General features: G+C 48.3%; 1 protein-coding gene across 1 annotated transcript; it reads left to right on the forward strand.

Annotated features, from left to right (window-relative positions):
* Positions 1-160: 160 nt before the first annotated feature.
* On the forward strand, positions 161-27,508 carry LOC122391558 (DENN domain-containing protein 1A-like). The gene is made up of 14 exons (XM_043385601.1): positions 161-262; positions 3,117-3,157; positions 3,587-3,745; positions 8,708-8,845; positions 9,204-9,336; positions 9,917-9,970; positions 10,276-10,404; positions 10,990-11,220; positions 11,993-12,108; positions 12,494-12,608; positions 14,554-14,822; positions 15,990-16,214; positions 21,298-21,421; positions 26,469-27,508. Exons 2-14 carry the CDS (start codon positions 3,141-3,143, stop codon positions 27,066-27,068), a joined length of 2,310 nt encoding a protein of 769 aa, XP_043241536.1. The 5' UTR covers positions 161-262; positions 3,117-3,140; the 3' UTR covers positions 27,069-27,508.
* The last annotated feature ends 472 nt before the right edge of the window (positions 27,509-27,980 follow it).

Raw genomic sequence — 27,980 nt, forward strand, 5'->3', positions numbered from 1 at the left:
TTCTACCTGAAAAATCGAACTAAAATTTTGTTGCGGCGTGAATTTTTTTTTCAATAAAAACTCTTTCTTTGATATGGTAGCAATATTTGCGACAATCATAGCGTGACAGATTCGTTCTCTCTTTGCGGATTTCAGCGAAATTCATTAGTGACCCAAATCAACAATAAGGGTTATTTGTGTTGTCTGGTTGGGTGGGGGTTGAACGGCTTTGTTGGGATTAATTTGAAAATTTTGTGGGGTACATTGAGGTTGGTCTCAGTCTGTAAGTATATTTGTAAGATACTTGTCAATTGTTTGTTTTTGTTTCCAGTGACTAGTTTTGTCCTACCAGCGGCCAACGTAAAAATGCTCAGTTAGGTACCAGACACCAATCGCCTGTTCCACCCCCTTCCTGCTTTAACATTGAACAAGGAAAACCTAGAAAATGTCCCACTCTATGACCGACTACTACTGACTAGCTGTTGTAAGACTGTTGTCACTGATGGTTAAAGGGACTAGGTATCCCACCTTCTAAACGTTGTTAAAACCAGTTAAATTGTGCCCGACTTTATAGATTGGATGACCAGGAACACGGTTCTGGCATTTATTTTTAATTAAACATCTTAGGCTTCCCATATTCCAAACACAAACTTTCAAATATGTGACGTCACAGCCCAAAATTACCTCCTTCCCCAGGCCACATTACTGTCATAAAGCTGATTCTTTTTACTCTGTAGGCACCACAACAAAGTTCAGACCAAGTTTTAAGCAATTTTTCAACGAACAAACCCATTTAAATCAGAATGACTAAACGAGGTGACGTCACACTAACGGTCGCTCCATGTTGAAGATAGGGCCTTGTACAAGTCCCATTTTCAAATGAAGGGAACGAATTTCTTCAACACCAAGAGGCCGCGGGGGTTGCAACCTAGATAGATAGTGGTTTCTGAACCTCGCGGCTCGCCGCAAGCTTGGCTATCTCAACTCAAACCCCGTGTTAAAGGTGGGATAGTCCCTTTAAGGACAGGTCACGTATCCTTGCAACCTGTGTGCAACTCTCTTGTTTTCCCTTCTTGAGTGTACTCATAAGAATCTTGAAGTACACAAGGTGGCAAGGGATGTGGGAAGAAACCAGAATACCATACCATGTGTCATTAAAGTGTGATTAGAAGTTCTTCAAAGCAGGCTCGTGCAGCGCAGTAATGGAGTCTTTAGTCTTGTCTCCTAATAATTCTTGTGCTTAATTTGATCATGCTGGCTGTCATAGGGAGTAGGTATAACACACCATTCAAGTTTAAGTATAAGAGTCATTTTTAGAAGGTATTGTGTTTATCAGTGTTTTATTCAGTCTGTTGAAGTGTGTAAGTTACCGACCTATTGTTTGACTCTTGCCTCCAAGTTAACCCACTTTTCCTCATTAATTATCTCACCTTGTTATGTTCCGTTCGCTTATTCAGAAAAGACCTGGACAAAGGAAGTGCATGTGCTCTTTTGGTTAAAAATTGATACTTAAAAATGAATGAAATATAAAGTATGTGTGAACAGGTACCTACTAAATGGTCAGGTTTCTAGGTAGACATTAAGCAGAGGCATCTCAAACATCAGGATTTAGTTATGAAAAAATATTTGTCACTGATCATGATGCTTATTCACTTTATATCCTTCATGTAAATGAAAAAAGTGGAGTGTATTGAAGGGCTTGAATTTGGCTATGTGAGCTTGGCATGCTTTTTATACCTATATGTACAGGGTGGAAACTAATTACGCGAACATGTATTTTCTTACAATTTTGACCGTCAGTGGAGCATTTTTATGAGTACGGGCTGTCACGGAACATATTTGGTCGTGTTTGTTGTCGCCTCATCTACCAAAAGTGACCTAACTTTGAACAATGACCTGGAAAGTCTTAAACACCTCTCGACTTAAAATGGTGCAGACACCATACGCTGCACAAGACCGAAATGGGCAAAGAGCTCAATTTGGAGCTGCCAGGGAAAGCGTTTGTGATTATTTTCGCTGGACTGGCGGAGAAGGGATTCGTAGCGGTCTCAGCACCAGCATTGCACAATCATACTTTTTTTTTAAACATAATAACACTTGAGAGGACTTAAAAAGCAAAGCCGTCCGCGGCAGCAACCTCTCGGCGAATTCTGTCGCCGGGCGGGTGGTCACCATGTCGGCGACAAAACGACGCCAGTCGACCCGAAAACTGGCAAAATAGCTTACTCTGGCCGGGTACCCGATCTAGGATATCACGATTCGCACATTACGCAAAAAAATCGAAAATTAAGTCGTACAAACCCTCGGGATGACCAAAATTCACGAATTAACAGCAGAATTGTTAATTGAAGCTTTTCAAAGACAATCAAAGATGGACAGAGGAGGACAGGCAGCTGGATTTGTGGTTGGGTGAGACATCTGTGAAACTGTTTCATCCGTCAAACCTGCAGAACAACTGCTCTGAGGGCTGCTGTTGCGTCCTATGTCCCGTCCGTCCCAACCTTCAAACATCCGGCAAAGGAACACATCAGTGGGTCACGAGCCCCCGGGTGGTGTCAGAATTGCGTGTAGCGCTAAAAAAGGTCACTAAAAATAAAGTATACAACCGGTGGAACATCCTCCAAGACGAGTGTCTCTGTCTAATCCACCGTGCAACGAAAGGGGCAAAATGACTGAGCGCACTTTTGTGCCTGACGCAAAGAAACTGCTCTTCGTGATTGGTGAAATCCTTACTTTCACGGCCAACAAAACGCAATACTGGTGCTGTGAGAACCTGTTTTTCTTCAGGACATATAAAAGCTGATCTGGGAAACGCCTGGGCCTCAATTCGATTAAAAATCTCCAGATGACTCCTCAGGAGACCGTCTAAAAGCTGCAAGGAGCCACCAATACCAATTACCTCACTGGACAGCTCCATAAGGTGTGGGCTGAGCTTTAGCCAACAGATCTTCACATGCTGATGTAAATCATGCCGGAACGCCTATGTCAATGCATCGCAACTAGATAAGGATAAAGTAAAACATATATTGTTTATGTCACCGCCGTTTTTTTTTTCATTACTAGAAGACGAAAAAGTATGTTCGCGTAATTACTTTCCACCCTGTATTAACTATTGACTATCCATGTCATGTTTTCAGGTACTGCTGAGCAGCTCTGGGGTGATGCTGTCCAGAATTAGGTGAGTTGCTCTTCCATTAGCTCATCCATACCTTTTCATGCTGATTTCTTTTGGAAGACATAGATCACTGACATTACAGGGAATTATGTATGGTGAAAATCCATCTTAGTTACAATTAAATCATAAATGAAGACCAATATAGGTTAAGTTTTCTTTAAAGGTTGTTTCAGTTCCAATGAAATGAACTAGTATACCCTGGTTTTGTTGTTGGATCTTTATTGCCATCACATGTAGGTATTTTGAGCACAAACATCTTGATGAATTTTGATTGTGTACATCATTTTGCCAATTGTGTTGGCCGTTGGGTTGTGCTCAGATAGGTAGTTTTTCATCAAAATGTTAAAGCTTAGCATTCTATCTTGCAATGGCATGCACCTATTTTATTGGAATCCATTTGCTGCACCATTTTGATGATTTGCTTCTTTGCAGGGACAACCCTCAGCATGTGTTTGACTGTTTCTGCGAGGTGGTCATTCCGACCAAGGCCGACGAAAAGCCATGGATCGTGCAGAAGTTCCCCGATTCGTACCAGAATGAAGAGACGCTGAAGATGGTGCCCCAGTTCACGTTTCCCTGCGACTTCGAACGGTATGCCGCCGTGTTTTTTTTTTTCGGTTTCCGATGAACGAAAATGTTTGCTTTGATATTTTGCTATGGTAAATTGAAATCACCCCAGCGACCTAGCAATACCTCCCGATTCTTCCGGTAAATTATGATGACTCATCAACTGCCTACCTGTCAGCCCACCATAAAGTATTGTGAATAAATAGATGTCAGTATTCACCGGGATGAGACTCGGTATCGCTGAAGTTTTATTTTGAGCAATGCTATATCTGATAGTTATCTGAGACTGCGGAGCCGCAGTTGCAGTCGGAGTCGGTCTAAGCAGACATTACAGTTGGAGTCAGAGTCAGTCTAAGCCAACAGTTTAGTTGGAGCGGAGTCAGTCTAAGCCGACTGACAGTTCTTTCCGATGTCGGAGGCATCGGACATTTTCTGGAGTGAGCTTTCGAGTCGCAATCGACATTGCTTTGTAATAAATGCTCTTAGCATGTTTTTTATTATGACGCTCATTTGCTACCGGTCTTGTACGCTGCCCGCGATATCGGATAATTATCTTGTATCGGGTCAGCGACTTGGTTATCGTCAGTGATCGTGTTGTCTGACCGATCATGATTAGACAATATGGGCGGATTCGTACACTGTCGCTCCTGCTGAAGCTTTGGCTTCTCAAGGAATTCGGGCGATCATCCCAGAGCTGCTATCGGGTGAATGGCATAAGGTGCATAAGGTGCTTTAGCTTGCGACAAATAAAGCGACCCTTCTCACCCTTGGCGATTTCCTGAAGGATTGGATGCTTCTTTTTTGTCCGCTCGGGAATGGCTCAGATCTTGCCATGTTTATTACCACTGAATGGAAAAGAGAGGGAGGGGGAGGCGTGCGGGTCTCGAAGGCTTTTTCGCCTTTTAGGACCGGACTCTTACACGATGTTACTCCATTCTTAATTTGCCGACCTATCAGTGCATCGCATACACACAGAGACGCAGCACGTGAACTTGGCCGCAAGTGTGACCTCTCACGGTAGTTTGGGCCCTTGGATGCCCGTTATCACCTGGCACTGATTATTTGCGCCGGCGATAAAACGCCTGCTCCGAACGAGAATTGAACTCAAGTGGCCCAAGTGGTGCCCCAAGGATTCTGCACCGGTCAGAAGGGACTGAAGTTGAACGTTGAACATTGCTGGAATGGGCCCTCGTCAACAATGCTAGGAACAAGAGGTGTGTCTTGTTTCTCAACTTAGCCGACCAATAAGAGACGTTGAATTGCTGGAGTTGGACTTGTATTTTGTTAGCAAACATTGGCAGCAATTAATATGAATCTATGAATCGTTATGCTTTCGTTCTTTTGTTATAGATGACAGCGTCATTTTTTACGGGAACGGTTGCTCATATGCTTTTGTCCTTTATTTTTTGTTCATACTCTTTATTCTTAATTTTCTGTGCGTGTCATTGCATGCGCATGCGTCTATCCTGATGCATTACATGACACGATGTCAATAATATGAAACAATCCCGGACAAATCAACATCTACATACTTTTAATCTGAATATCACAACCTGCTGCCCCATGTGTATGGATAGAAAAGTCGTGGCAGCTGGCACCAACTCATTCGGGCCATCCCGCGACGTCAGGCTTTTAGTGCCGAGCGCCGGGCCGGGCCGCCGCCGTCGCCAGCCACTGGAACCCGCGCCGTTCCGCAGGCATAAGAGATGGGTCAAATCGTCATTGTTGTGCGGCACCAGGTTAAAGACATGTTGTTACAACCCGCCCAAAAACTAAACATCAGCTTTGCCTTTATTTCGAGATAAGTTATTGTCGGGTAAAATGGATAAGTTCTTGTCGGCGTTGAACGGAAAATTTGAATATGAACACGATTTTATGTGCTACGGAACTTCCTTCCCTTTCAAACTTTAAAATATATTTCCTTCAAAAGTCCCTCCATTTTGAAACCTATGTTTATTTAAATGCATATTTTATTTTTCTGAAACATTACTAGTATAGTTATCGGTTAGTGTGGAGAAGCTTCGTTCACCGGTTCTTTAACGCCGCATTAAGATCCCCGGCGAGGATCAAGGTCATGATCTGGCCTGATGGGGATCCCTCCTAGCATGACTGACCCCGGTGCGAGCTGACATCACCGTCTGCACTGTACGAGGCTGGAGTGCAGTGTCAGCCACTTGTAATCAGTCCCATTTCACCGCAGCAGCCAGGCCAGTGAGCCGGCGCTGGAGCCTGCGCTGCAGCAGACCGTCGGGGCATGTGTCGTGGTACAACTTAGGATGATTGTTTGCACGATCACTTTCGTTCGCATTGTGATGAGTTTTATTGCTTTATCGGCAGAGTTGATGTGTTTCCACCGATGGTGCATTTTTTACGATGAAAGCATAGTCATGTGATATATTTATTCGGCTTGTTCAAAAAAAAAAAAACAGTAACCTATCCGGTATCTATGCATTTTGCTCACGTCTCCGGAGCTTGATTTTGCCCTATATTTTATCTGATCGATCCATGCTGTCATTTTGGACAGTATGTGGGCACAGGGCTCTGTTGCTCCTCCATATGAACCCTAACTGTATTGGTTTCCAGCGTAATCTGGTGCGCCCAGGGCATATATGGAAGTCCCGCTCTGTTTGCTGGTGGAGTAATTCGCTCGAGTGTATTGCGCTCTTTCAATCGCGACTGGCAGGGCTCTTCATTTCGTTTCAGCTATATTGCTTTCCAATTTTCTGTAATGATATCTGGGGAATGGTGAAGTCCGTATGTGTGTGTGTGTTTTTTATTGACGTTTTAACAACACGTGCATGCTCGCGAAAAAAAAATCCCTCATGCACCTTTTTGGGGGAGGGGACTCTTTCATACTCTTTGACATTTGTGTAGCTGTTGGAAACACATTGTTCAACCTAATATAACCTCTCAGATCAGCGTATGTACGTATACTGGTCTTACATACCGTTTTATTAAGTCTGGTAGTAACCCTCAGTATGACATGCGTCAGCTCCCATAAAATATCATCAACTCAATGGGTCAGTCCCGACAGTGACAGCCCCTGGATAGCGCTCTCGCCCCCCCCCCCCCCGTCTCCTCCCGGGCTGTCTCGCACCTCGAAATGACCACTGACGGCGCAAATTCTGCTGTTTCGACGTCTGATCGGCTGAGTATTTGGATCCAGTCTCGAGTGGCCTGTCGCCGCGCCCTGGGGCTGTGACAGCTGGTCCAGTCACCACCGCGCCGATAGTATCGTATTCGCCCGGTGTTCTGAGAAGTGTGAACAAGCGACACATTGGATAGTGGACCTCCGGGCGAGGGATGTCGTGACGACGGCCGTGCACTCGGGGGAGGGGGGGGGGGAGTGTGAATGGGTCCACTGCGGGCACGCGATGCTGCGGAAATGTGTAACGGTGCTGCCGGGTGGAGATGCCTTTTCCGGGTGCATTCGATGGAAATGATTCATGAGTCGTGCCAATTCACTAGAGTAAAGTGACTTCGAAAAGCGTCGTTTTAATTGATCGCTTTACATGATGCCCGGCCACACATATCGAAAATATTAGTTATATGCAATGTCGTACATTCCGTCATTTGATCAGTCGCTGAAAATATCAAAACAATTGTGCAGATGGTGCAGCGAAAGGAAGAGCATTTGGCGTACAGGTGAGGCCGCTCAACGTGACCTGATGACCTGTCCTTTACGAAACCGAGCCTATAATTGTCGCAATATTTTAAGGTGTGTGAGGAAATGTTATGTGCGCTCCGAATGTAAATAATGAATGTTATCATCATCATCAACAACAAAAGCAACAGTAGCACCACCACCACTCAGTTGTTGACAGAGCTGTCAGACCACTCACACCGTCCACTGGACAAGTCCTCTGGGTTCACTGACCCACACGGTGTAACCCCGCCCTCGGCGTGCGGTCCCTGCGGTCTGGTGGAGCGTGGGAGAGGGCAGGAACTTTCCTCTGCCCACCGCCGCCACCGCCACCACCGCCCCGCCACCGCTCGCTCGGCGCCGCGGCGCGGGCGGGCGGTGGCTGTGACTGTGTTGACCCACTACACATACAGAAGTGCTCGACTGTAGCGACGTGTGGACACTCACGTCACGACTCACGAGCGTGACTGTTCCGTGGCGCCTCCGTGTTTAGGGTTATGGGGGCTAGGAGGGTGTGGGGAGTCTGTACCGTCACTGCAGCATTGGCGTGGAACTGGCGTGTGTGATTGGCGTATGGGGAGGGAGGAGACACTCCGCGATGGGGCGAGCGGACGGGGAACACCTGTTGCGGCCCGGTAGCCGTATTCTACTCAGTCAGTGTCACTTGCCTGACACATATCTGGCCGGCTCGGAGGGTGGAGTGAATCGCACCCGATGGGTTTTCCGGTGCTGTGTTTCCGAATTGACTCCGTCCTAAAACAAGTCATGGCTTATTGGATGACGTTTTCCATATGATGCTTCATTGGGTGGTGTTTGTGAATCCATTTTATTCTACTTCGAATTTTTACGCTTCTAGTGATGTCGTAGTTTCCAGGAGCCATTCTTGTGGGGTTTGTGCGAACATTAATTTTCCCCACGAACACTACGCAGTACGCTGCATGATTGGCTCACTTGGCTTGCATTGTAATCCCTGGGTTTTCTCCAATTTTCCCCCGAAGTGTTGTTGGATGTGTAGGTAGTATTATCTGGATTAGCCATTTGAACCTCTTTCTGGACATTTGTTAAAGATCATTGAAGTCCAAGTGACTTATTTTAAATTGTCTAGTTCGAACTGAACAAATGCGAAATCGAGCCCTTGCCCTTCCTTTCCATTCTTCTGTATATTTCTGCCTATTTATCTCACTTAGCTTCGGTGTACGCATTCTGGCTTGACCAAGCGTTAGCCAACCTTACTTTTCCCAGAAGCACTGGAATGATCACACGCGCTTGACCAGCCCAATGCCAACTGCCCTCCCTGCCTCAACTGATGGCCTAGACCTAACTCGTCCCTCGTTCGCCCGTAGCACGACCGTACAGCATTTCTCGTTCGTGCTGACCAGCATCGACTCAAAGTGGACGTTCGGCTTCTGCCGACACGCGCCTCAGAAACAGACGGCGCTGGTGCTCCTCAGCGCCTTCCCCTGGCACGACACGTTCTTCAAGTGAGTTAGAGCGATGTCGTCAGGTGTCTTGCGGCGCTGTGATTAGTGTCAGGAGGCTCGCTGTATTCCAAGTGTTTTCACTAGGAAACGTGTGCCTTCGGTCAAAATGCGCCTGAACCCTTGGCGCTGTTGTTTTGCTCCTCGACGGACTGAAGTGTCTGAAATGATCTGATCAAGGAGTCCGTCTGCAATGATCTGATCGAGGACCGTCTGTCACCGTTGCATTGCTCTTCAACAGACTACTGAACATACAGACGTGATCTTACGACAATGTTCACTGTGTATGCCCATCGGCATGCTATGAAACTATCTGGCCCGACCGAATTTGACCATGTTTTCACTATTTGTCCCTCGTCAGACTGCTAAACTGTCTGTCGGACCTGACGGCATCCGACGACCAGGGGCAGCTATGGACCTGTCTACAGGCGTTACACCGGAGCCCCGTCCCCGACCGGGGCGGGCCCGTCGTAGTTCCTCTACCTGAGGGCAAGGTAAGTCCTTAATGGTACTGGATTAAGAGGTCCAGCGTGGGATTCTTTCAGAGGTAAAGATACTCTCTATATTGACCCATTATAAAGTGTAGATAGACATGATTTAAAGTTAAAAAGACATCTTCCCGAATAAATTGTATTTCATCCCAAACCGTGATTGCCTAGCAGCTTTTCCGCCTACTTCTTTGCTGCTGTTGATTCAATGTTGAGTTCACCTCTTATTGTAACCACTTAAAGTGCGCGCATTGGTTTTATATTCCTTGGCGTACATAACAGACATAGGTCTTCTAAAAGACACAGGATGTTTCATCATTCAGTGCTGATACGAGCTGCTCAGTTCACCGGCGCCTCTCCTTACCGCTGCCTCCGTTTCCTGTTTGTGTTTCGCGCTCTGCCTGGTCGCGGAACATATTTTCGCTGTCTATACTACAGCCGAGTTCCACTTCCTTTCTCGAGAGGGATGCCGCTATCGTATGGTCCCGGGACCGGCCTCGGTGTTGTGTGGTGGATGTCGTTTTAGCAGCTCGATCTAGCTTACCTGTTGCAGGTTTGACATTAGCGTGCGTTTCTTTCATTTCAGAGCTTTTCAGTGGCTTCCACAGATCACCTTAGTCTTCCATGCATACCTCAGGACGTAAGTCAATAGATATATTGGACGAATTTCTTCTTTTCAAAAATTCGTTTTTGCTGTTACACATTCAATTGAAGTACCTTGGGTAAAAGCTCGATTTAGTTTGTTTTTACTGGTATCATCACATTTCCATCTTCTTCTTTTTTGTAGGTTCATGTTACGCATCAACAGTGTAACTGAAAATCAGAAATGCTCCTCGCATGGGCGCGGTCACTTTGTATCTTCGTTAGTTGATCAACTGCTGCCTAGCAAGTAGCAACTGTACTTACGTGCGTCAGCTAATAATGTAATTATTTTTTCACCATCAGCGTAACCTGACCGAATACTTCAACGCCGTGGACACCAACAACATGATGATCATGTTCGCCTCGATGCTGTACGAGCGACGCATCGTCGTGACGTCACGCAAGCTGTCGCGACTCAGCGCCTGCGTGCAGGTGGGTGCCGCTGTGACGTCACGAGTCGGATATGACGTCATTCTATGGTACAAATCAGTCACAGCGAGTCCGGCTGACGGCTATAAATATTCCGACTGGGGATTAATTCATTGGCTCGTACGTAAAATCTTGGCGGGATGTAACGCTGGCGAGCGTGGCGCCGCGCGGCGGTCGCAATGCTAGTGTGACGTCATCAATGTCGATAGATAGCAACAAGTGACGTCATATATGGTTGTGGCCGTGCCATATCCGTGACATGCTGGTGGTTTCCGCCATTGGCGGCTTTGTTTCCGATCGTAATGCATACCCATGTGACCAAGTGTCACTGTCATTCCGAACGTCCGCGAGCGAATTTTCTGAATTCTAGAAATGCCGAATGTTTGTGAATCGCGTCTGTGGGTTATTCCCCTGTCTCATAGATACACACTTGTCATTGTCGCACATATGCCAGCAACATGTGTCAACCTTTATCCGTTTTGCGCAGTTTGAACCCTCGCCCATCACCGCACCACTAGCCTCTAGCTTTATCTCATCGAGCCCCTGATGACCCTCTAACCACTGACACCGTCCCCGATTTACCCGCAGGCAGCAAACGCGGTCATCTACCCGATGTCGTGGCAGCACATTTTCATTCCGGTGCTGCCGGCCAGCCTGCTGGACTACCTGTCGGCGCCGATGCCGTTCGTGATCGGCGCCACAACTTCGGTGATGCAGCGCACCAAGCTGGCTGATATCGGGGACGCGGTGATCCTAGACGCAGACAACAACCGCATAGACTCGCCGTTCAACGACCTGGAGACGCTCCCGCAGGAAGTAGTGAGTGATGATACAGATGCCTAGATAGTAGATAGGTATATCATAGAAAGATATCTCGTAGATAGCGATCTCGTAAATGGGTATATCGATACATAGGCATTTCATTGATAGCAATCTCACTGATGGGTATTTCAGGTAAGTCTATCATAGATGAGCATCTCATAGGATAGGTATCTAATAAATTTTTGTATTAGATAGTAGCTTAGTGATGGGTATTTTATCAAACATTTCTATGAGTCAATGAGTCATAGTCCCGCGGCGTGGTCCTTGCCCCGAGTCAACTGTGAAAAGGCTTCTGGTGGAGCGTATAGGGAGGGCTCTGCTCCTGAACGGTAGGTGGCAGTCCCTGTGCTGTTCAGTTCGGAATACGTGGCAGCATGTCAGCTGGAGGAATTTGGTTGATGCCAGCGTATACTATAGACGTTTGATAAAAGGCGGTGGATCTCACTGGTTGATACATACATTGCTATGTTTCCTGAATGACATTTTAGTTCACGTTTGGATCATGTGCGTCATTTTTTTGCGAGCTTTGCCGCAAGCTTCCGCTCTCCTAGGCATATGATTTGATAGGTTGGACTCACCGACACGTGCCTGAGTTATTCAGGCTCAATGCCTATCGTGTTTCTTCCTTGCAATATTGGTCGTCTCGATTCGAAGTACTGCATTTTGTGACCACCCTGGCGAGACCCCCAACAGAATGAAACGTAGACCTGCATTGCGACCACCGGTTGCAATGTTGCCCTGACTCCGGATCGTTCCCATCCGCCACCAGGTGTCCACACTGAAGCGGCAGCTGAAGAACCCCAACAACATGCTCGGGGACGGTGTGGCCCGCTCCTTCCTGCGCGCGCTCGTTCAGCTGATTGGCGGCTACAGAGACGCCCTCAGGTAACACACCCTGTGCTGTCCGCCGCGAGGCTATAGGACTCAGAACATGATCAATGTAAATGGCCACGACTGACTGATTTTCTGATGAACTAGTGTGGCCTTTACAGATCAAACGGGATCGAGGCTGATTGGGCGGGATAGTCAGTCATCAAAAGGTTAATAAATTGTGAGGTGTATAACTTCTCGGAATTGATAAAGATAAATCGAGATAACAATAATGTTTCTTTCTGTTTTATTTTTATTTTGAAATATGTTTTATTCACTGCTCGTTGCGGAGAAAGATGAATCGAGCAAGCTTCTTTGAACTTCTAGTTTGGAATTAATTCCTGAAGTGCTTTTGCATTACCAAAGAGCCGTGAAGTCATTATTGTGGGCGTCGTTTCAGGTTCCCTCAGGACTGTGCCAAGATCACATTTGACAAGGATGCGTTCATCCAGAGCCGGCCGGCGCACATACAGCCGTTTCTGAAGGAGATGCTAAATCTGCAAATATTCCATCAGGTGGGTGGGCGTCCGCCGCCAGCCACGAGCTAATCCTGGGTGGCTGTGAGTGATGGTTTCTTAGTTCCCCGTGCCTTACAGGTATGTGCATCGCTTTGATGTATAATGGAGCGTTTGATAATTACGAGAGCACCATACAAAAAATATGAAAATTAATATCAAAGTACCTATGTAAGTCTTTCATGCGTGTTCCAGAAGGGCAGCGTCGGATCTTTTCATCTTAAGGTTGCAATCAAGTGAAGGAGATTTTCAGGTTGACCTAATACTCATCATAAAACGGAATTTACTAGAGCAGGCTCATCTTCACAACTGCACCATAGGTTGTTTTCGGAGCCGATTTTCATGTCACAAAATCTCAAGCTCACGATGAAGTTCATCGTGTTGATACCCAAACGATGTTTGTTTCAAGACTGGGAACAAAGGTGTATCGCAAAGACCAACATTTTTTATTGACCAGATTTGTTCTAAATTTAGTTCTAAATCACGGAAGGTGTGTTCGTCCTATGGGGTGCAAAGACTGTTTCTCACTCAGTTAATCATTGTCATAGTACGTCATTAGCGAGAGCGCCTTGTAACTCGACCGGACGTGCGTGACAAGAGTCCGTTTTGAACCGTTTCGGCGCCCGGTAGATGCTGTTTGCAGGAACAGCCTATGTTCAGTGCCAGTGAACATGAAATAGTAATAGAATAGACGATGCTGGTGGCCATCGCGTAATGCGTTGGGCTAGGTTGACATGTTTCAGCGTTGAACACCAAATTCCACATTCTGTCCGCTTTTTCGACTGGACGGTCAGAGCTCAAAGGCCAACTAGGCACGTTCCACCCTGCGTGGGCGCTGACTGAGAAATTTCTACCATTCATTCAGTTCATTCATTGGAATTTCTTGGGAAATGACATGCTTCTCCTCTAAATAAATTCCTCTCATAAAACATCGGTTACCGCAGATCTCAATTCTGATATTCCTTCCGTATTTGGGATATCGATAATGACTGAATATTTTGTCATTATTTGAATGGCGTCGGTGCTTTCCCCCATTTTTTCTGTCCCCACATCGCCATCCTATTTCGGTCGGAAGCCGACGGCGGCGGGCGGCCGCCAAAGCCGTTCTCATGTGGCCCACGTACCGAGGCCAAAAGGTGAGGCCGGCCATATTTCAATGCTGCCGGACGTGAGCGCAGAGCCAAGGTTTAGCTTAGCCTTTGCCATCTCGGTCGGATGTTTTCTTAGCGATGATGTGTTTGTGTATTTGAGAAACGTGTTTAGGGTAGCCAATCAAATTACCGCAGATAGCGGGAAATCGGTTTACAGATTCAATACTTGATTGGTCATAAGCGATTTTTTCTGTTCATTGAGATTGAAATCATTTGCTGAATTTCTGATGCTCAACGTAGTTCAGTAAGGTTTATCTCGTTTGAACTTCGTTAATCGATCCTAAACACAGATGGCTTTATAAAAAAAAAAACATTGAAAGAAAATTTCAAAGAACTTGCTCGCGTCGTCCGAGCTAAACCTTCTCATTAGTATGTGTCATCGCTATACTATTAACAAGTTTAATCCTGTCGTAAAGCATCGTTCGTTTGCCGAAACTCAAGGAGCACTTCTCGCTGCGTCTATCTTCTTTTGATCCCACTCCTTCCGGACGAGTTGCCTAAGTTTGAAAAAGTCTGATGGGAACTGGGCGATCGCGCTACCAGTTTGCATCTAATCCGGTCTGTATCCGGTTTGGATCTCTCTCTCTCTCTCTCTCTCTCTCTCTCTCTCTCTCTCTCTCTCTCTCTCTCTCTCTCTCTCTCTCTCTCTCTCTCTCTCTCCTCCCTCTCGCTTTTTTATCAGACCGATTGTGCTCCTGTGTGCTTCGTTGACTCTCCACACTGAGGCTTTTATTTTTACCCGTCCCTACCTCCGCCATTGTTCTATGGCTAACCTTGCTCTCCGTCTTCCCCAGTTCATAACGGAACGTCTGGAGATGCTCAACTCGGGTCAGGGCTTCTCGGACGAATTTGAACTGGAAGCGTGCCTCTACAGCGAGAAGTCGAGCTCACGGCTCACACAGCAGTACAAGGACTGGGCGAGCAACGTGCGGAAAGAGGGTGGTGCCTTCATAAAGACAGTACGCAGCAAGACCAACCCGGCACTCAAGAGCGCTGTCAAAGGCGTCAAAGAAACGGGCAAGAGCGGCAGCAAGCAAATGAGGTCGGCCTACAAAAATATCAAGTGAGTTGCGAGTTGAATGGATGTTGGGTTTTAGATTGACGAGATGGGTTAGATGGGTTTTAGGGCCCTTTTATCAGTAGAGCATCAAATTATCGAGTATAGCCTTTTTGGCTGTTTGAGTATCAGTTTTTTGTGCTTGTATATGGAACTGTTTTTGTGCTGAATGAATGGATTTAGTTGAAATCTAACCTGACACGTGATCATTAAATATGGCATTTATGGCAGTTCAATCTTGGTGTTATATCAGTATCATGTATCCATGCTTGGTTTTCCAGGTCTGCGTTGGTTTGGTTCATGTGTAGTGTCCCCTAACATCTCCCGCATTCTTCCGTCTCCCGTGCTCCGCCCTGTCGCTCTACTCCATTCGGTCCGGTAGGTGATATCAGCTCCACGGCACCCCTGATAGCCCATTGCCGGCCCAGCGACGGATCGGGGCCGCCCGTAGGACCATCAGGCTAACCTTTAGCGGTGTGCTGGTCGGACCGATATCCGCCTTAGGATTTATGGGTGTTTGATAATAATGAGACCACGTTCGGGAGCCCGCTTTGGGATGGTGTTACATCAGCGTTGGCGGCTGGGTTTCCCGGGGTTCGGCCTGCTAATTTCAGAGGTATATATGGCACTACCTTGACACCTGATCACTGGGCAGGCCCGCAGCTGATGCTCGGGTCTGGTTTGAACTCGAGATGTGTTCTGATCGGCGGGAAATGTTTTCGTGCATATAACCGTCTGGGGCGGGATCTGAATGAATCGGGATTGATGTAAAAGGCGTGTTGGCATGGGATGGTCAACAGGTATTCGATGGTTCTTTTGTCATAGTTCAAGCTTGATTTTGATACATAGGGAGACCAGTCACGTGTTTAATCGGTGACAGAGTAACTATCTTCGGATGACTCGTCATACTCGCCAAAAAGATGAAGCACGCTAATTTGGAGATCCCCTGGAGCGACTTGTTCGACGCCAGGCCGACGTGTTACGAGATCGTTTAAGTGTGTATCATTTTCAACATCCCAATGGTATGACGGACCCCTGTATGTAGCAAGCAATGGTAGGACGGACCTCGCGTATATTCAGGTTTCGTCCGACATCACCCACGTATCTCCGCTCTGACTATCCTTACGTCTCTCCCAGAGTCTGCCATTTGACCTCCCGCCCCCCGTCCCTCAGGTCACGTCTGAAGGACATCCAGCAGACACCGGAGGGCGCGCCTGGCGGCCGGCTAGACGAGGATCCCGCTGAGTCCCAGCCGCGGTCCGCTCCGAGCTCTCCGGGTTCCGCCCGGCGCCGCCGCGGCATCAGCAGAGGCTCCAGTGCGGTCACCTACCGCCGTCAGCCCACCGAGCCGCTGGCCAGAGTGGGAGGACGGGCGGCCGCCGCGACGCAGAGCGCACAGTGAGTGGAGGGAGTGGGAGGGGAGGGAGAGAAAGAACATAGTGCATTCACCATCAGCATATCATTATCACCATCGTCATCATACCATCAGCATCAACAAGCTTGGTTCAATATGTACCGCGCTCCCCATTTTAAGTAATTGTTTTCCAAGATAATGTGTATATGGCACACAACGTCGCATGCTTAGTAAATGCTCTCCTCTGGGATATGTGGTACTCTCTTCAAGTGCTCTGCGTCTGATGAAAAAGACAAGAAGAATGATTCCTTGTCAGGGTAATTTGTGTATCAGGGTACAGGGTACTAGTTTGTGAAGCGTATCTAATAAAAGTCATCATTGCATTTGCATTACAGGAACTGCTTTTTTGCATGAGCACAGACTTCTATTTATATAGACAAGTCTGGCGTGAGACATGAATTTCCTTCTCGAGAGGAAAATATTTTCGGTATTTGTTCGTTTCTTTCTCTGCATGTCTGTTTTGTTTGTTTGTTTGTTTGTTTGTTTGTTTGTCGGGTCACGTCGGCACAAAGTGGCCGCTCGTTGGGCGGCGCGTTAAGCCGGCGCCTGGGGTCTATTCGGGGCGACACTACGTCGTTGGCCTGTCTGGGGGTGCTCTACGAGCGGCTGCACTCTGCGGGACGACCGCGGTTCCCGTAACACCCTCAATCGCCGGGCGCCGTTACCGGCTACCGGTCGGTATTACCGGCTGCTGTTACGGCAGCTTTAACGTCCCTATTACCGGCTGCTGTTACGGCCAGCCTCCGCCGCCCCCGCCGCCCCCGTCCCCGCCTTCAGTCGGGCGATTCAATCTTTCGCCGACAGAATGAGTTTGAGCGCAGTTTTCAGCAGAGAGCATATACGTCCCACTGCTGGATCAGTTCACAGTTGCTTTTGGATAGTTTGATTGGCAGAGGCATACGAACTCCATTCCATAGACTAGCGTGGGAACAAGGTACTGTCCATGACGTTGATCTATGGTTGTCATCTGTAGATTGTGTGCCTGATATCAGTTATAAATGAAATCAACTGAGTGGATGTTCTAAATTATCTAATTGAATGGCGCTCCTTTTAAGATTTTAGGACAAAACGCACTTCTCCTCTTCAGCTTTGTCAAATTTTCAACATTTCCGGGGAGTGGGCTTCACAAATTGGTTTGTATTCTGCAAGACGGAAGCCGGTAAATGTTACCTGCCGGGAAGACATTACACGACTGCGAACTGGCCTAGTCTCGTAGCTGACTCTACGATGATTAAGGAAGTCTTCCAAATTGCTGTTGCGTTGCCCGTGGGGGACCGCGGGGGCAGCCATGACCTATGTGTAAGGCTGCTCTGCGGAGGCTGTTTCCGTGAAAAGCGGAAACTAACATTCGAGTCGGTTTATTTGTTCATCAAACAATCGCATATGATGCGGATTTTCCTCTTGCCATTTATAAAACTTATTCATGGGTTTGTCTATATATCTTATTTTGCTTCATTAATCAGCCTAGAGTGTTTGTCATCGTTAAACATTCATCGAACACAATTGAATTAGAATATCATTGTATATTGTATAATCCGCTACACGAGTATGACAGCCGTTTTAACAACACAGGAACGTCTAGCGTACACAATTTAATTTGGCGTGCAGGAGATAATATAGTTATATTCATCCCCGCCTAGACTGGCTCGCCCGGCGTTTTTAAAAAAGGAGAGAAAAATATACCTACCTGACAATGAATTTAGTCTAGGTATAAACTTAAAGTCTTCAGATATCTGTGTGTCTCAATGAGCTGATAGCTTGGTCATGCGGGCAATGCCGTGAATTTGCTACTTGACAATACGGCAATGTAGCAATAGCATCACTTTGCCAAAACAAGTAATGCCATAATTGACAATTGTGCCATGTTTTTATGGTCAGTTATCACTAATCAGTTTGTGTCTATTTTGAGTGGAACTTTTATCACATCGGCAAGTCATCTTGTACCCCAAAACAGTGGCATATATGTACAACTTTTCTAAATCGGGTTTTGGCGGCATTTCTGTAACATGTAACATTTCCGCCACTTTACAATTGCGACAAATCAGCTGCATGCATGCTGCGTTAAAGGACCTATTTGCTATGCAATCACTTCCGTTTACGGCATCCACTACGGCGTGGTCTGTGGCCATCGTATGGGTATTAGCCTCCACTGGTCATTTGCTGCACCGGCACTGACCCATACGGGGACGCCTTGTTGCGTCCCTCGATTCGACCGACGGCCGCGATCCATTTTGTGAGGAGGCAGCTTAGCTTTATCGTCGCGGCCTATTGCGATGGAGTGATCGTATTTCGATATTACCCGGATCATTCAGGCCGATTTACGAACAGTTCGAATAAATATAAATCACCGGAGCGACGGTGGCAATGCGTCACCGATGCCGGCCGACCGCTCGCAACACGCTATTCTTAGCCGGCGGGCCGCGGCTAAATCCGGCCTCGGTAAACTTTCGACGGCCTGTCCGAAATAAGAAAAACGCAAGCCCTGCGGAATGGGCCATGCTTCAATCGAATGCCCCCAATCAGGGCGCGGTTTCCCCATATCGGCGGCGCTCTGCGGGGCACACGTAGCGCCGTCGCTGCCGGCCGTGGCCTATCGGACGGTCCGTTTGGAACCGGCGGCGGTTCAGCAGAGACGGATGCTGCTCTGTGTCGCTTTATTGGGCCGGCTTCCGGCGACCGACCGGTGCAGTGACGCACCGCTGAGGAGGGTACGCGCTCTCACTGCATCTGCCTCTGCATCCGCCTCCGCCTCGGCATCTGGCTCTCGCTCCCTCTTCTGGTATCTCGCTCTTCCTTTCCCTCTTCCTTTCCCCCTTCCTTTCCCTCTTCCGCTCTCCGTATCTCATTCCCTCTCTTTCTCTCTCAGTTTATCTCTCCCTCTCCCTCTCTCAATCTCTCTTCTATCTTTTCTCTGCTCTTTTTCTCTCTCTCCCTCCCTCTCCCTCTCCCTCTCTCTCTCTCCCTCCCCTCTCTGTCTGTCTCTCTCTCTCTCTCTCTCTCTCTCTCTCTCTCTCTCTCTCTCTCTCTCTCTCGCTTTCGCTCCCTCTCCCCCTCTCCCTCTCTCTCCCTCTCTCTCCCTCTCTCTCCCTCTCTCTCCCTCTCCCCCCCCTCTCCCTCTCTCTCTCCCTCTCTCTCTCCCTCTCTCTCTCTCTCTCTCTCTCTCTCTCTCTCTCTCTCTCTTTCTCACGCTCCTCCTCCTCCTCCCGCGGTGTGGTGGTAGTGTTGTCGGTGTGTCGGACCAACTCCACACACCATGCCGGACGCCGCGGATTGATTCATCGCCACCATTTGGCGGCTCTCTCCAGCGGGGCTCCCTCTGTGTACGCCGTGGCGGTGATTCGTTTTAATTTGTGTAATGGCCGGCGGCGGGCGCGCGGGGGCGGCCGCCGGCCCCCGGTCGACACCCGGGATGGTGGCTGTACCACACTGATGGGCGCGGCTCAGTCGGGTGTGAACGGAGGGAACGGCAGACTGGAGCGGATGTGCGCAACGGTGGTGGGTTGAAGGAGTTGGGCATGTTTTGGTGCGTAGGGATAGCACTAAATGAATGATACATAACTGGGAGGTTTAATTTCAATGGCAAACCTCATCCACATATTCTTGAAGCATAACATTTTGTTGGATTGTAGTTTACGAGGCTGTCGTATGGATAGTATTGTTAGTGCCAGTTTGTTGTGGTCGCAACTAGCATAAGTATCCACTGTCATCATTAAGTTTATTTTACCCAATACATTCCGGTCTTATGCCTAGATATATCCAGTCCTAGGATCAGGCAGTAGTAAATAGATAGGATCAAGCAGTAGTAAAGTAATTTTCGATGAAGTGCAGTAGTTAAGTCATTCAATTGATGGATAAGTCCTGTCCATTCCAAGGGTATGACATAAACGACTTAAATCAATCGACTGGCCGTATTTTCAGAAGCGCTCTGCAGGGGCCTGACCTGAGCAAAGGTAAATGGGAAGAATTGCACTGGAGAAAGAGCAAGACGGAAAGGAGTACGAGGAGACCGACAACTAGCGAGTTAGGAAGGAAGAGACTGACAGACAATCGGACAAACAGATAGAGATGGAAAGATACAGATAGGCTAACAAACAAACAGAGAGGTTAAGACATATGCAAAAGGTACAGACACGCAGACACGCCGAAGCTCAAGGAGGCAGACACGGACAGAATCGCTCGCCATCCGGCTTTGTCCCCGGGGTTTCCGTCTATAGCGGAACTCCCGCTGTGGCACCTGGGCCAGCACACGCCGTGGGCGGCGCCGACCCGGACTTCATTAAAATTTACACCTCACTTTTCATGTTGGTGTCCTGCACAGTCACTTAAGCCGCGGGCTCATTAACCTCTTTTATGGCAGCGTGTGGGAGGCAAAAGGCTTACGACCATACTGGGTGATCGCTACTGAATTTGGCCTATAATTATTCCCGTTTGACGTTGAAGGGAAACGCGGTCACTTTATTCTGCTTGATTTTCTATTCTGGCAGTGACAGTTTGGCGTTTGTGTGGGTCACAATGGCTATGTATGGGCAGTGAATGCGCTGGAAGTGACACTGCTATCAATTTCTGTGGAGGTTAGGCGCCTAGTTTGGCAGTGTGCGGTTCCGTTGGTTTTCGCTGTTTCGTTTCTTGGCCTTGCGGATCAATGTTTCACCCCAAATGGTCAATGTATTCAGTCTTGATGGCATTTAAATCTCAGGCCAATCAATCTACTTATGTAATAATCCCATTATTATGGATTATGTCCAGGCGCTGCTTTAAGCGGCTTTTCTTATATCGTGTGTCGAATATTCACTTTACAATATTCACTTTACTCGTTGGTTTGCTTGTAGCCATTCTTATTGTTTCCTTAGCCATACATAAACAGATCTGTCTATCCCCTCACAAAAATGCGCTCTCACACAGCTACCCCATCCCAGTCGTGCTGCATCTCGTTAGCCCCGCTAAGACCAGTCTACCCTTCTAAGCCACCTCAGCCTCAGCCTCTGACGTGTCCGAAGCCGCTGTTCTGTGCCCGCCCCTTGACCTGACCTCCCAAAGCCCCTGACCCAGCCGATATCATTGTTTCAGAACGATCAAATACCACGTAATTGACCCACCAGCGCCGGGATCCACCGAAGAGAATCTGTTTCCTCCAGCCAGCGGACCCAGCCTTCTGGATGAGGTCAACCAGGTGCTCGAACGCATCGAGGAGGTATGTATGTGTGAGCGGATTCCAATGGTCAGCTTCGGGTGTGACGCAGTGTATGCTCTCCTTCTTTTTCTGGGACAACTAGCATCCTGGGATAAAGCTTTAGCCGGCCGAGTGCCAAATTTTAAGAGAAATGCTGTTTTTGGTAGTAATTTCTTTTCCGAACTTGTACTTTTCACTCGTAAATTAACAAATGAAATAATGACAATTTGGTATTTCATCATAATTAGTTATTACAGCTAAATGGCAATCGGGATCGGCCGGCTGTCAGTTTGCTACATACACTATTGCATTTTCCAACGTACGACGCCCACTGTTTTCCAAGCATCGTAGTGAGCTTGCTGCCTTCAGCATCCATGATAAACGTCACGCTGTATAGCTGACCGCTACTGTCGATTGTCGAATGGACGTCTCTGCTTCCTCTTCACACGCCAGCTGCTGCCTCTTATCTGTCCTCCCCTTCTCTTTCCGTGCGACTGATCGCTATGTCTTTGTCTGGTGGGAGCGGGGTAAAGGTCATGTTGGCGAGCCTCCCGGAATAGGGTGTGGTGGCCATCAGTGTTACAGCTGCCCAGGCAGATGATTCGACCTTTCTGGAATCCATCGAAACTCCCGAGTTTTCCTAATACCCGTATTCTGGATAAAGCACGAGCGTTTTTATGTAGGTTATGGCTTCTGAGGTCTTCCTTCGCTGCCACTGTCCTAGCAGTCTTAATTATTACATCAAGTACTTAAGGCACTCTGGAAAAAATGTTCATTTTTTTTCGAAAAGGCGTACAAAACTAACCCGCTTATCGTATTTCCAAGTTTCCTTACGCACAGGAAGAGAGAAACTGTCTGTACCCGCGCTCTATATTTATTTGTAACGGCAGCAGCGGTGACAGGCAGCAAACAGTGCAATGTTCGGGAATTACGACAAAGAAAGGCGTCACCGGAAAGGAGAGATGTAGGACGAGAAGCCCGACGTTTGACAAGCGCTGCTTGTATGCATAAGGTTATCTGTGGCTGGTATCTGTGTTTTTTTTTCAGACTTGTGGTGCGCTGTCACCGTTGTTTTGGTGTTTGTGGAAGGCAGTGTAGTGTTTCGTGTGCTAAGCTGAGTGTGAGCCGTATGAAAAAGGTCTGATTTGCTGAGGACCGTGCTATAAGTGTTGTGTGATTATGTTGATTGTTCTGTCTGATGTCAAAGGTCGACTATGTGCCCGATATAGAAGGGTCGTAATGTTGATTCATTTTAAAATTGAAATTCAAGGCACGAATACTACTGTCACGAAGACCGCCAAACAAGGCATTTGTCTTTCTCGAGGATTTCGAATAAGCATTCAATTTTAAGTAATTACCTACCGCTCAAGCACGCTATCTCACATGCTGCAAATTTAATCAGGTCTGTTTTGTGATGCATGTCGTGTCTGTTTTGCTCCGACCGAGAAAAGCGGGTAGGCTATTGCCGGCCCCAGCTCGGGGCTGTCATACACGAGTAACTCCGGTAGGAAGCGTGTCGTCTCCACAGTCGCGGGTGTGGCTGCAATCTCATCAGCGGCCCGGCCCAGCCCGGCAGGTCACCCTGCTGCATCCGGCGACCCTAACCGGACTCTAAAGCCGCCCTCGGCTGTGCTAGGGAACGTGCAAGAACTCGCAATAGTCACAGCAGCTCATATGATATGAATGGAGTAGGCATTGCTAGCGAGATGTCTGGGTCTGTGGATTTTTTTCGGTTGTTTATTTTGCATTATATTTATGTTTATATTTCATTTCTGTGATTATGTTCAGCTGTATGTATAAGATTGCTCTCGGTTTCTCTATTCAACCATTGTGTTTTCTCAGGTTATGTGCAGGCGGGCCCAGATTATGACATTTTCTTTTTATTGTAATGGTGTTTTCTCTTGAGTTCATAGAACACTGCGCGATGAAAATATCTGGAGGCTGTGCTACAGCGACCAGTAGCATCTGCTAGCATGCAATACGCGTAACAATGAAGCCTTAATAATTCATCTCGCAGCCGATGTAAAACGAAATGAATCTGTTTTAACGAGACGATGACACCAAAGCCTCGTCGCGATTGTGGCACTGGACACACTGACCTCATAGCGAACAGAGTGAATTAATGTGTGAATTTATCGCTCTTTGGTCCCATTAATGCTGTGATCTGGTGGCGACAGAAGTTATGAAGGGAATTTGTAAAGTACTTGTAAGGCCATCCTGGTGAATGAATTGATAAACTGCTGCATGCAAGGAATCATAAGCGTATGAGATACAGCTCCTGAACGATATTAAAATGCGGTTCAAGTGAGAGTTTCCCGATCTATTGTCAGTTTTGCAGTGAGGCATTCATTACCCGTTATGTCCAATGCCGCCCAATACGCTGCAAGAACATGACATTTTTCCTGAGTGCACTGTTTATCCTGGATGACGGCTCCAACACTCTGACCTCAGTTTTATGTCTACAGTATTGTGTATTGTATTCGTCTCTGGGTCTGACCGCTCCAGCACCTTGTCCAGTCTGTCGACTCCAATATTGTCCATCTCTATGGCCGACGACTCTATCGTCCGTCCTCATGTCTTACGGCTCCAGTGCAGCATTATCAGTCCTCGTGTCCGTCCCTTTGTCTGACGGCTCCAGTGCAGTATTATCAGTCCTCGTGTCCGTCCCTTTGTCTGACGGCTCCAGTATTGTCCGTCTCTATGTCTGACGGTTCCAGTACTGTGTCTGTCTCTATGTCTGACGGTTCCAGTACTGTGTCTGTCTCTATGTCTGACGGCTCCAGTATTGTCTGTCTCTATGTCTGACGGTTCCAGTATTGTGTCTGTCTATGTTTGATGGTTCCAGTATTGTGTCTGTCCCTGTGTCTGACGGCTCCAGTATTATGTCTGTCTCTATGTCTGACGTCTATGTCTCTATGTCTCTACGTCTATGTCTGACGCTCGCCGTCCGGCAGCGAGCCAGCGAGCGGCGTGCCTCGTCCGACGATCGTCCGCGCACCCCGCGCGCCGCCCCCGCCCGGCCCAGCGTGCCGCCCCCGCCCGTGCCGCCGCCGCGACTCCGGCGGCGCCGAGACGAGGTACCGTGTCGCATGCCGCCCCCGCCCCCGCCCCCGCCCGCGGCACCAACACCCGGCTGGCAGCTAACGTGCACAGCGGCCACAGCTCCCTGTCTCGGTGGTTTGTGACGCTCTCGGTTGGTTGAAGTCGGCGGCCGGGCGTTTTGCGCTCTCCGCTGCCCGCTGTGGTCCGCTACGAGCTTGGTCCGTCGGTCTGTCCGAGGACCACGCGCGCTCAGATAACGGTCTGCTACACTCTGTGAATGCCACGCCGAAGCTGTTGTGTGCATTGCCATGCTGCACCTTTCCTAACCCGCGCTGTGTGAAGAGCCTTTTGGCTAGTTTAGTATCACCGGCATCGGTCAGTGAACCCTGTCGGTGCAGCCTGCTGCTGGAGGCTCGCTCCTTTTTGCGATACCTGCGTCACTGGGACTCCGGTGTACCAGACACACGTCCAGTGGGAAATATACGCCGTTCTGTGTTTGCCATTGGCTCCCCAGGCGGTGCTGTACCAACAGGTCGCCGAGACCAGTCTGAAAACAGAACTGTGTGAGACAAAGGGACCTGCGAGTCGTTTGATATCGTTTGACACACCTCCAGGGCCTAGACCTTTCAAGTTTCAACAGCAGCCAACAGAACAGATATACCGGTCAGGTTATTCGTTTGCTATTCGTAAGAACAGATGATGATTTTATACACCCAAGCGTTTCATCTAAATGATTGAAAGTGACAAAAAGTTGATATTACGGACTCAGTGCCAATGTGTCACTGTCGTCATGCTGATTATATTCAATTTTGAGTATTGTATGGGTCATTGCGAAGGGAGCATCTAGGGCTGCACGCAGGTTTCCGATCGATCACACCTGCATGTTCGCGTTATGACTACGCAGGTGTTCAATGTGCATGATGCTGTCTTCCGCTTTTTGTGCTTTCCAAATGAAACGAGTGTCCTTTCCGCAATGCTTAGATGACCAACTCACCAAAGACGACACAATGCTGGTCGTTTTACACTAGCCGAGCATTTGACAATTCCTATTCCGTCGCCCACTATCGAAACATTTAGGTAGAAGTGCTCAGAAAGACCTCGAAAAGTGCCGGGTGCGTTTGGGCAATCCATGCAATGGTTAGGTATTGGTTAGGCAATGAGTTCACAGTCAGTATATGCTTACTTCAGTAACTAAGTTACCTGCCATTTAACGACTGTATTGATACCATAACATTATCAAATATCAAATACTAAGATACATTATCATAGCTATTTAAGGGTTTCGAGAGCGATCCAGCTGGATAACGGTCGCGTTGAGCTCCTTTTCAGCCTAAGCTAATGGCTGAAAGCTCCTTGCAGGCTGTCTCGCTGATTTCATTGTTCCTTTCGTGGTGCTCGGCATGCTATTTTTGCTACTTGTACCTACTTGGTGTGTAGCCGGATCTTTCTGTCGACTAGCTTTCTGCCTTACCACCTTACTGTGCGCCTTTGTCTCGCTTGTGAAAGGCCATTTCTGCTCTCCGTCGGCTCTAAGGTGCAGATATTTTTGGTGGTGTTTAGTGAATGCCTGCGTGTTGTGTGCGATGTAGTAGTTTCTCGGTACAGTGGCAAGGCTTTGATCTTATAGATCTTATATTCTTGCCGTGTGCAATACGAGGTGTTTGGTGATCAAGTATTTCTGCTGTGTGATTAGAGGTGCTGATGTTTTGATGTAGTGTGAATAGCAAATCAAGCACTTCTGGCCTTTTCTATCGGTTTCTTCTTCTGCTGCATTACATCAGGTTGGTTATCTTTTCTGAGTATCGCTAATCACTTGACGAAAACTGCCGAGCTCATCTCTCCGTTTCGTTTAAATTGAAGTCGGTGCTATCTACTTCTCTCTTTTTCGCCGCTGTTCAGACGGGGTTAAGCTTCTGAATCAATACCCTCTCATCTTTGCTACCCCCCCCCCCCTCACTTAGACGCACGCACACACAGCACACAGTGTACTGAGCTGACCTCTGCTGCCTTACCTCTGTGTCCACAGAACAAGGAGACCGACCTGATCCGACTCGACTCGGCCGAGGACGAGCTGGTGTTTGACCCGCTGCGGGCCCGAGATCGCGCGAGCTCCCTGGCGGGTCCGGCCGCCGTGCCGCCGGCCCCCCTACCCTGCCCGGCACCCCTGCTCGGCCTCGGCCCCTTCAACGGCGTGCGGCCGGCCAATGGGGCCGTGCACAACCCCGTCTATCCGTTCTGTCAGCCGCGTCTCCAGACGGTGGGCGTACCGCTGGTGGCCGGCGCCGGCGGCTACCCGCTCTCCGGCAGTCGCTCGGCGGCCAGCGTGCTCTCGGCCGCCCCCGCCCCCGCCCCCGCCCCCGCCCCCGCCCCGGCGGCACCCGCGCCGGCACCACGCCGCCAGCCGGTCCGCCAGCCCAGCCAGAGTAGCGAGGAACTGCTCAGGGAGTACGGGCTCGACTTCAGCCGGCTGGCTGTGAACGAACCGCACAGGGACCCGGCGGCACCGCAGCCGCCCGCCCCCGCCCCCGCCCCCGCCCCCGCCCCCGCCCCGGGCGGGTTCCCGGCGCCCAGCAAACCGCCGCCGCCACTGCCGCCAAAGTCCACACGCTGGACAACATTCGAGTGATCAAAGCTTTATTGGGGAATCGGAAGTAAGATCTGGTCTGCCGCGTCGTGTTGCGTCGGATGCTGCTCGGAGCATGCTCGTTTATATTATGCATGCGCCAATGCAATTGTGATGTTAACATTTGCTTCCAGTGACGCTGGATTGTGATCGATTTTTCGCGAATATTTAAAGGCTTTGCTGTGCTCAAAGTGTAGCGACGATAAACGTGGGTTTATTATACTGCGTCGCAGTCTTACTTGGTACGGTAGCCGCGTAGTCAGATTTTACTACACATTTGGTAGCCTGTGGCCTTTGGCTTGGTATTTATTGTGTTTGTGATCCTCGGTAGCGTTATACGAAGCAACTCTGCTAATATTATGTTCCATGAGTTAACGGTCTCATCTTGTACGAATGCCGGCCCTATGTATTAGTTCTCAAATAATATATGTATGTCTGACATGGTTATGTGTCTTTGTGCTGCAGCATATTTGAGTGGAGTTCCCACGCATTTTGTTAAAGGGACTATCCCACCTTCTAAAATGTTGTTAAAACCAGTTAAATTGTGCCAGACTTTATAGATTGGATGACCAGGAACACGGTTCTGGCATTTATTTTTCATTAAACATCTTAGGCTTCCCATATTCCAAACACAAACTTTCAAATATGTGACGTCACAGCCCAAAATTACCTCCTTCCCCAGGCCACATTACTGTCATAAAGCTGATTCTTTTTACTCTGTAGACACCACAACAAAGTTCAGACCAAGTTTTAAGCGATATTTCAACGAACAAACCCATTTAAATCAGAATGACTAAACGAGGTGACGTCACACTAACGGTCGCTCCATGTTGAAGATAGGGCCTTGTACAAGGCCCATTTTCAAATGAAGGGAACGAATTTCTTCAACACCAAGAGGCCGCGGGGGTTGCAACC

The sequence above is a fragment of the Amphibalanus amphitrite genome, unplaced genomic scaffold (assembly GCF_019059575.1).
Source record: "Amphibalanus amphitrite isolate SeventyFive unplaced genomic scaffold, NRLGWU_Aamphi_draft 000444F_arrow, whole genome shotgun sequence".
Classification (NCBI taxonomy): Eukaryota; Metazoa; Arthropoda; class Thecostraca; order Balanomorpha; family Balanidae; genus Amphibalanus; species Amphibalanus amphitrite.